This window comes from Beta vulgaris, chromosome 5 (genome assembly GCF_026745355.1).
Source record: "Beta vulgaris subsp. vulgaris cultivar EL10 chromosome 5, EL10.2, whole genome shotgun sequence".
NCBI classification, from domain to species: Eukaryota; Viridiplantae; Streptophyta; class Magnoliopsida; order Caryophyllales; family Amaranthaceae; genus Beta; species Beta vulgaris.
This window is the reverse complement of record NC_079206.1, coordinates 2924776-2934470: the sequence shown is the minus strand read 5'-3', so window position 1 is coordinate 2934470 and position 9695 is coordinate 2924776. Positions and strand designations below refer to the sequence as shown.

The following is a 9695-nucleotide window of genomic DNA, read 5'->3' as shown; positions in this document are numbered from 1 at the left end:
CTTACCTAGGGGACCTAGGTAAGTAACTTCCTCCATTCTGGAGGAAGTAGAACTTCGTAGGAAGTGCAAATTCCTATGATTTTGCCAACCAAACAACTCCATATACTTCTACTTCCTAAGAATTTTATCGGCATATACCTCAGTAGAATACATGATGCTATCAGCATTAGATTATACTTAGCGCAAGAATGAGCATTTGATCTTATATATTTTTTTTTTTTTTTTTTTTTTGCATTGAATTTGAGTTCATTGGTATAATACAAGAGAAGTGTCCTATGCAGTTCGAGCCAATATTAATTGGTTTTATCAACTTATGAAATATGTGTGAGTCTTATAGACAAGGTTTGATGCAGAATTTATTAACATGTTTGTGAAACCCTACCGAAATTTAATAACATGTGAAACCTTGCCGGTTTGCAGAAAATCTCAAGAACCTTGTGAATTTGTCCTTTGAGCTCAAAATCAGATTCTAAGTTACTTTTGCTACTTATCGTGTTCATCTCTTGTCCAAAAGCAGTTCAATGGTTTTACCCGGTGGCGAAAGTCGGGGGTTCGAGTCCGCTTGTGTTTTTATATTATAGATAAACAAACGGGTTCTTTAAAGGTCGCCAGTGGACTGGGTTAGCCCAACCTCAAGCTCAACGGAGCATGAGCTGATCAGACTAGGATAGGCTCGAACAAGTCAAAATAACTACTTTCTCCGTTTCAATTTAGTTGTGATACTTTCTATTTTAGAGAACTTCAATTTAGTTGTGACACTTTCATTTTGGATATTATTTTATCTCTATCTCTCTCCTATTACATGGACATGGGACCCTCTTACTTTATTTCTCTATCTCTCTCCTCTCCAAAAATTACCTAAAAGTTTGTGATTTTAAAAATGTCACAATTAATTTGAAACGGGGAAGTAATAACTAGGCCAAGTCTTGGCAATCCAACTCATGCCATTTTATTGCCAATTTGACATACCTTATAGCAGTCCATGTTAGGACCTATTTCAAGGCTCACCTGATGACTACCTTCAGGTTCTTGGATGACACTTGAAATGGATTATTTTCCACACATTGACACATGTTGTACCACGTGTGAGGATCCCCAATTTTCTTCAAAAAGTAGATATTAACTAGTTTAGTTTAGTTGATTAAAGTATTAGGAGGTGTGCTCAAACTTTGCGATCGAAACTCTTTTGTGCCTCTCTACAAATAACAAAACGATTTTTTTTTCAAAAAGGAACTATTATCAATTGAGAGGAATTTCTTTGCATCACACTAGTACTTCCTATGCTTTTAAGTAGATGCTTCATTTTAACTTGCACGATTGTGAATGTAAAACTCTGATTATTATTATCTCTTATTATCAATCATCAAAAAAAATTAAAAAATTATTTTTTTTTGAAAATATGTGTCGAGACAATTTATACATCTTATACGCTAATATTGAATTTTCTATTATGTAGAAAAAATATGGCCAAAGTAGAGTCTGTGAATAGTCAAAAATCAAAACAGAACATCGTTTTGTAAACAGAGGGAGTAAGACCTTAGAATTTCATCTTTCATGGCAAGATTAACTTTCCGTGGAGAAGTTGAAGGCCTATAGAAAGTGAATTGAAATATCAAGTTGTTCAGTCAATAGTACTATAGACGACACATGATGTAGTTCCCATGATTGATTACCCCTAACAGCCAATAAGTATCAAGAATTGTCCTTGGGCAACCTCTTTCAAAATGTGTAAAATTTAGAAGGAAAAAATGAAAGAAATTTGTGGGGAAGTATCATTTGTGGTCTAATTGTAACAAATATAGAGATATATGATAGTACCTCATTAAACCCTTTCTTGCTAATCTTGAGAGAAATGTTGTCTTGAGGCTTATTGTTTCTCTCTTTATTTCATTAAATTGCTTTTATAGGAAATTTTTTGTACACCTACTGACTACTGTGTAACTACTTCCTCCGTTTTGTATTACTCGCTAGTCGCTACGCTTCTCAATTCACGGACTCTTAGACAATTTTTGGAGAAGAAAGAGGTAGAGAGTAAAAAGAAAAGGGATCCATGTGAGAGGAGAAAGATAAAGAGAGTTTATTACCCAAAAAGAAAGTGTAGCAAGTAATGTGAAACTTCCCACAATGGAAAGTGTATAGCGAGTATTATGAAACGGAGGAATAGCGAGTATTATGAAACGGAGGAAGTAGTTTACTTGTGCTGTATGGGTTTCATAAGAGCTGATCATTATACACATTTGAATTTTCATCATATGACCAATACTCCTTAACCAGTTTCCCAAACAATGATTCCTTCTTCATGAGATTCGCTGGCTCATCAAACTCTGCCACTTTCCCTGTGAATAAAATCACATTTAATTAGTTCTAAATTGCTCTTCTGTCCATAAATTACTGTTGTTCTACTAGTGCAGTTTGAACAATTAACTTGGCAACTTAGAGCGGATGGAGAAATTAATCATTATAGTAGGATTACAGAGTTGATCCTTGATAGTTCTCATATCCTATGTTACTTGGACTTTAGTTTTGCATTAAGTACCGTGTTAAATCCTCGATACTCCGAGAAAAGATGACACTTTTTTTGTACAATAGCCGAATCAAACACTTAGATATACTATAGCTATGTTTGACACGAGTATTTGTGTCTAAGTCACATAACTCTTAACTAGAAATGGAATTCGAAGAAACTTACCGTCACTAACAGCCAGAACTCTTGTGCAATCCATGACAGTTGGTATCCTGTGTGCCACTGTTACAACTGTACAGTCTGCAAATTCTGTTCTTATGGTTTTCTGGAGGATTGCATCTGTGGTGTTATCAATGGATGCTGTAGCTTCATCTAAAACTAGTATCTTCCTCTTCTTCAGTAATGCTCGTCCTAAACAAAATAATTGTCGCTGTCCCATGCTCCAATTTAAGCCATCTTGTAAAACTGCAAACCAAATTACCTTATTTATTAGTTGATATTGAAAAATGGTTTATCCTTGTTTTCCATCTTTTGCAATACCTAAGGAGTCTAGGCCACCTTCTTTCTCATTAACAACATCTCGGAGCTCGCTTTTCCGCAGAACCTTGAACAACATGTTTAAAACAATCACTTTTAAGTCAGATAAAAGCAAGCATAAGGAGTACTATTGGTAATATTCCATCTCTTGAAGAATGCCCATCTGTTATAGTCAAAGCTTATCAAATTTAGTCATATTTTTTTCACTTATATGTAAAGACAAAACATTATGTTGGATCTTGTTAGATTCGTTTCAGTGTCAATTTTTCAATTTGTTATAACATTCAGTAACTGAAGATAGTAATAGTCAAATATATGTCAAGGAGACAATAAACATGAAGCAAATGGGCAATCTTTCAGGGGACGCGAGAAGAATGTGAAAAGATGTTTCAGATTGTGCATCACCTGCCAGATCTCCTGATCTGTATGCTGTGACAAGGGGTCTAGATTATGACGAACTGAACCACTAAAAAGCGTGGGTTCTTGAGGTATGATGCTAAGGTGTGACCTAAGATCATGTAGCCCAATACTGCAAATGTCTATGCCATCTATGATGATTTTTCCTTCTGAAGGCTCCACCAAGCGGAATAAAGTGCTAATAAGGGTTGTTTTCCCACTTCCGGTCCTCCCCACAATGCCAATCTTGCTTCCACCTTCAAAGATGCAACTGATCCCTTGAAGAACCAATGGACCATTTGGTCTATATTTGACCTGTTGACAGTCACCGTTTATTTTCTTGACACAATGTTCTGACAGTAGCCTCATGAGCTCTTCCTAATTTATAAGTCTGATATACAAATAGTTGCATATCATACTAGCATTTCAGGTAATTTCGAGTAAATTGACAGGTATTTGGGATGAACTGGGAGGTATTTTGGGAAGTTCATAAAAAACTTCACCCTCCAACTTTCTCCTTAATTATCCAAAATGCTGTTGTAATATGCACTATTTGCATATATCATATCAGAGTTGAAAATTAGGAATTTCTCATAACGAGGCTGAAAATAAGTGTAGTTTATGGGTGCGTTTGCTTCACCTGATCTTATTGAAGTTCATTTATAAGGTGTTAAAACTAATCTGAACTTATTACACCTGAAGTTCATCTTACAGGTGAAGCGAACGCACCCTAAGTTTACCTTTAAATCATTGATCTCGATTCTCCCTGCATCCGGCCAATTAGGTGGAGGTCTGTTTTCTTGGATAATTTCACAGGCTTCTTCAGGAATGTGCATGTACTGCTCCAGCCTTTCGGCTGAAACTATCATGTTGGCTAGCATGCACTGGTTTTGGACAGAACTGACAAGATAGATATTCAAGGAGAGGCCATAGGAAAGTGCCATCCCAACAAATCCTGCTACCCAGAGCATCATTAGAGAAGAAATTAAAAAGTAAATCAAAAGATAGACAATCGAACCAATCAGTCATTGTGTGTGGGTTTCGGGAGGTGGAAACTGACCAGAGTTGGCTTCACTGAATGGAAGCAAAGTCAGGGCAAGGGCCGAGCATGAGAGGATAACTGCACATAGCATCTCTAAGCGTTGGATCAACCATTCATTTGAAGAAAAACTATGAAAAAATGGGCTGGCACTCTTGTCTATAAGCGCCACTGCCTTTGAGAAGTACTGGTCTTCCTTGCCAAAAGCTCGAATGGTGGTGGCTCCTGAAATTGCCTCAGCAAGATTGCTTGCCACTGTGGACTTTGTAGTTCCATTAATTCGCATCAACTCCTTTGCTGATACAAAATAGTATTGCTGTATATATGGAAAATATAGAAGTCTTAGGGTGTGTCTCTTCACCTGATTATTACTTATTTGAACTTCTCCGAACTTATTGTAGTTGTAAATTGAATTTGGATAGCCCTTATTGGCCTTGAACTTAACTTACTTATATTTACATGAACTTTAAGGTCTTGAACTTAACTTGTCTGAACTTATTAGCCTTGAACTTAACTTATCAGTACATATATTTCCTGAAATAAGTGAAAATAAGGGAAGGAGAACTGAGCCTTAGTATCTTGTGAAGAACATGCATGCCATAAACCATATTCATTATTCTGTCATACTACTTGAAGTTTAAGAAATAAGACTAGACTGGCAAACAATTTCAAACTTGGAGTGTAAGATTAGGTTGCACCTGTAAGACTATAGTCAGATAAACCATAGGCACAATGACCAGCAAGACTTGCCATGTCACGATAGCCAGGATCCCAAAGCTGAAGAAGGCAGTTAGTGTAGAAGCGAGGGCCATGCTTATCATCATGGCTACATCAAGGTCCATGATACTTAGATCTGAAGACACCTATAAGAAAATATGTTATTAGTCATTGACAATGGGCAAGTAAAGCTCACTTTCTACTTAGAGATAATCTTTTACCCGACTGAGTATCCTTCCCAGAGGAGTGGCATCAAAGAAGGACATAGGTGCACGAAAGAGGGAGTTCAGTAATGTAGAAAATATTGATCGTGAGGCACTAAGGCTAAGGGATACTATAGAAAACGATCTTAAGAACAAGAAGAGCGCCACGCTGCATCCTATAACTGAGTACACTGTGACCAACCTCAGTTCACTAACACCAGAAAACTGAACATTAGTAGCTAGCCAATAACTTTGTATAGATTGCCCGAGTAGGAATAAGATATGGGCTGAGACTGCCAAGGATGAGTATAAGAAACCTCGTCCATGACTTAAGTATTGGATATAAGGCTTAAAACCACTGTCTCCTATTTCTCTTTCTTCTTTCTGAATCAATTGATCACCTAAAAATAAATGTTCTTTCTCCTTGTTGAAAAACTCTGTTTTGTCACTTTTGGCGGGACATTTATTTAGTGAAGATATTTTCTCTTTGCATTTTCCAGACTGAATCGCAGTGGTATGAGCATTGACAAGATTCTGAAATTCAAGGCTTGATGTCATCAACTGGTCATAAGTTCCCGACTTTATAATCTGACCTTCGACCATCAACTGTGAACAAAGTGAAACATATATGTAAGATCATTAGTTAGACACATTCTTGTATGAGAATGTTTAACCCAATCAAACCACTATTAGTTCACAATTAACCATATAACTAAATTTGAAAATAAATGAATTTAGTCTACATCATTTTTAAAAAAGTCGTACAAACTCACTTAAGAGTCAAGCATAATACATAAAAACATTAGTGGTCTGACTGGGTCCGACAGTCTTAACTTTAGAGCATACTCTAATTAAGATTGAAAAACATGAAATAATCATTTATGTTTCCCTATGTTGGTTATTCCCATGTCTCCTTTCAGCATTGCAGAAAGGAAGTAAAGGTAGCAGGATAATCAGTATTATTGAAACTGACCAAGACACAATCAAAGGTAGGGAGGAAGTCAACTTGATGAGTGACTAGCAGGACAGTCTTTCCTGTCAGAGCTTCCATCACATATTGCTGCAAAAATAGTTCATGCAGTTATTTAAGGAATATGAATTTTCACTTGAATTATAAAAAAGGAACGAGAGTGTAGATCACATTGAATAGACTAGTTGCGGTGTGAGCATCAACAGCACTAAATGGGTCATCCAAGAGGTATAGATCAGCATCCTGATATAAGGCGCGTGCTAGCTGAACTCGCTGCTTCTGTCCACCACTGAGGTTGACTCCTCTTTCCCCAATGACAGTGTGATCACCAAATGGAAGCATGTCAATATCTTTTACCAATGAGCACCTTTCAAGTGTGTCCTGATACTTCTCATGATCCATGGAAGAACCAAACAGAATATTATCTTGGATAGTTCCAGTTTGAATCCATGACGTCTGAGAGACATACGCAAGCTTTCCGTAAACCTGCACCTGAAATACCAGAAGCATATCAGTACCCAAATTCACACTTAGCTGAGAATGCAGTAGCTTACAGCATATATGGATGGAAGGTTAATTAGTTAATCCTGATTTCCACCCTTTTCAGTTAAAAATCACGGAGAACATCCAGTTTACCAGAAAAACTTAGATCGCATCACAGCAGACCACATATTAAGAAATTCACACACTTTTTTCAGGTGAAGATATTAGAGCCTTACATTGCCATTGATGTTCGGAACTTCTCCCAGAATGGCTGCCAAAAGTGTGGATTTACCAGCTCCAACCGCACCACAAATGGCTACGTTCTCTCCGGGTTTAATAAGTAAATTCACATTAATCAGGGTCGGTTTGAGAGAGTAATCCCATGAGATCGCCGTGCTTCTGATATCTATACACTTCTCTAGTTCCTTCCCTTCCTTCTTTTCCTGGATATGTTGATTCTGCATCTCGTTTGCATTAAGGAACCTTACTATTCTATCTAATGATACACGTGCTTGTATATATGCTCCAGCGACATCCGGGATCAATCTCACAGGCTCCTGAACTATTCTCAAAGTAGCTAGAAATGTAAAAACATTACCAGCATCCAAAGGAATGCCAAAGAAACAGCATGCTCCAAAGGTAGTAATAGACATCAATATTGGAAATGACCAAAAAAGAATCATATAATACCCTTTCTGCAAAATCACAGCGGATAGCCACCTGAATTCTATTTCTCTCATATGTTCATTGACTTTTTTAAAATGATTTTCCCAAGCATATACTTTTAGCACCTTCATAGTCATCAAAGCTTCAGTTATGGCTCCTAGTCTTTTATCCTGTTCTAACATGAGCTTTGTTTGATATTTATGCTGCAATTTTCCTAGCGGAGAGTTTCCAAGTACTGCTATCCCAACTATCACTAATGCTGCAATTGTTGCGATGCCAACACAATAGTAAATAATCACTAAAGCAATGCACATTTGAAGAACCACAGCCCATATTTGATGGAACCAGAAAGGAAATTCACCTATTCTGTAAGCATCAACTGTGACATAGTTGATTATCTCACCGGGTGTGTGACTAGTTTTAGCATCATTTGAGAGTCTGAATTGCTTCGCATAAACAGCTGCAGATAACATCGATCTTATCTTAAGTCCGATCAATCTAGTCCTAAAGCACCATTGCCTCTCTGACAATGATTCTAAGCTTTTTGTAAGGAAGAGCAGAAAAGTCATTGCATAACTTTCATACTTGAAGTTGAAGGCTTTTTTCCCTTCAGCTATGTCAATGAATGCTTTAAGAAAAAGAGGCCCAGTTGAGAGTGTGAGTACCTTAACCAATGCAAAGGCCCCAGAAGTCATGATTTCTTTCCATTGCCAATAAAATAAGGTAGGAACAAAGGAATTTAATCCTCTCTCTTTCCTTACACTAAATTTCTCCATAAAATCCTGGTAACATATTTCTGCCTGATCAGAAGATCTTAACTTTGGGATATCTTCATCTTCAAGAATCTTCTCCTTACCCTTCTTCATCAATTGATTCAGCCACCAAAATGACATTCTACTAAAAAACCCGGCTTTCGAAAATGGGGTTATGTTTTCATTTTCATCAGTGATATGAACATCTTCATTATCATGCAAAGGTATATAAGACTCGTGGAAAGAAAATTTTGATTCTGATTCTAGTTCATCTATATTTTCTCTGAAAACACACAAAAGAAGCAAAACTGCTCCAGGAAGCAACAGAACATCAAATATAACCTTAACAGATTTCATTCTCCTGAAAACAATCAGTTCATATACAGATATAATAAACATAAATCCAGCATATAAGCTAGAAACAATGGCACATGACTTCATCATAGTAAAGTGAGGAGTAAATGACCTTTTGAAGCTTAGAATCAGACCCAAAAACAGCCATGTAAACCCTTGAAAGAGCATAATCAGCCAACCATGCAAGGGTAAAACAGTATTTTCACTCCTTATTTTATCCTCAAAAACCCATATTCCCAAAACCAAGTATGCTAAACTCAGAGCAGTATAAGCAACAGCAGAACAAAATCTGAGTGCAGAAACAATATAGTTGATTCTGGGACTTTTAGAAGTGGATATAATGATAAGTAAAGATGTAAAAATGAGCAGTATATCTATGAAGATTACTAAGATGTGATTCATACATGAATTTGAATTTATTATTGCTGAGAAAATTGCACCAATTTCTTCATATGGGTAGGATGAATTCCCACAAAATATGACCCAGAAATTATTTCCCATATCACTAAATTTTTGTGTTGGAAGTAAAATGAGAAACATTTGAGAATAATAACAAGATTTATGTGGTTATCTTTGCCATGAAAATGGTTTAAGCTTCTAAAAAACAGGGTGAGGAATTAGAATAGGATGCTGAAAGTGTGGATATGTGAAATCCTAGTACACTTGTTCACATTTTTTGGTATGACAATAACATGGGAAAAAAAAAATGCTGATTTGGTGTTTTCTTTCTGTTTTTTTTACTTTGTCAGGGAAAAAAAAGGATCTTTTTTTTTTAATTTTTTGAAATGTAAGGTAATTTCTTTTCTATGAAAAAGAAACATATGTTCTAGAGTAGTTAGACAATAAGTTAAAGAAGTAGTGTTATTAATTGACAGATCACAGATGGCCACTAAGGCTATGTTAAGTTCACTTTATTTTTGCTTATTTCAGATCTAATCAGATCAGATTAGAAAAAATAAGTTCAGATCAGATCAGTTCAGATCATGCTTATATTTAAAAATCATTATATCTTTCATTACATATTAGTAAAATTATAATAATTGAATATTAATAAAGTACTCATTGAGACGAATCAAACAAGACCCCACATGACTATATTTTTTCTTATATATTG

At 36.1% G+C, this 9695-nt stretch overlaps 1 protein-coding gene across 3 annotated transcripts; it reads right to left on the bottom strand.

Moving 5' to 3' along the window:
- Positions 1-1807: 1807 nt before the first annotated feature.
- On the bottom strand, positions 1808-9326 carry LOC104892207 (ABC transporter C family member 10). 3 transcript variants are annotated; one of them, XM_019249419.3, is made up of 11 exons: positions 7046-9317; positions 6498-6818; positions 6330-6416; positions 5375-5962; positions 5135-5299; positions 4458-4752; positions 4138-4352; positions 3407-3712; positions 3023-3068; positions 2690-2929; positions 1808-2336 (listed from the first exon to the last, which is right to left on the bottom strand). In XM_019249419.3, the coding sequence occupies exons 1-11, from the start codon at positions 9119-9121 to the stop codon at positions 2212-2214; spliced, it is 4464 nt and encodes a 1487-aa protein (XP_019104964.1). In that variant the 5' UTR covers positions 9122-9317; the 3' UTR covers positions 1808-2211. The 3 variants fall into 3 exon arrangements, with proteins under 3 accessions (XP_019104964.1, XP_010676360.1, XP_010676364.1); XM_010678058.4 differs by having other exon boundaries at positions 3005-3068; positions 7046-9315; XM_010678062.4 differs by lacking the exons at positions 1808-2336; positions 3023-3068 and having other exon boundaries at positions 2772-2929; positions 7046-9326.
- Positions 9327-9695: the final 369 nt, after the last annotated feature.

Bases quoted from the DNA above. Each gene is read 5' to 3' on its own strand.
- LOC104892207 (XM_010678058.4), bottom strand. From the start codon at position 9,121: ATGTTTCTCATTTTACTTCCAACACAAAAATTTAGTGATATGGGAAAT. The intron at 6,417-6,497 runs GTGATCTACACT...CTATTTTTGCAG, and splicing joins CCGCAACTAGTCTATTCAAT to CAATATGTGATGGAAGCTCT. The intron at 5,963-6,329 runs GTCAGTTTCAAT...CTTTGTTCACAG, and splicing joins CTACCTTTGATTGTGTCTTG to TTGATGGTCGAAGGTCAGAT.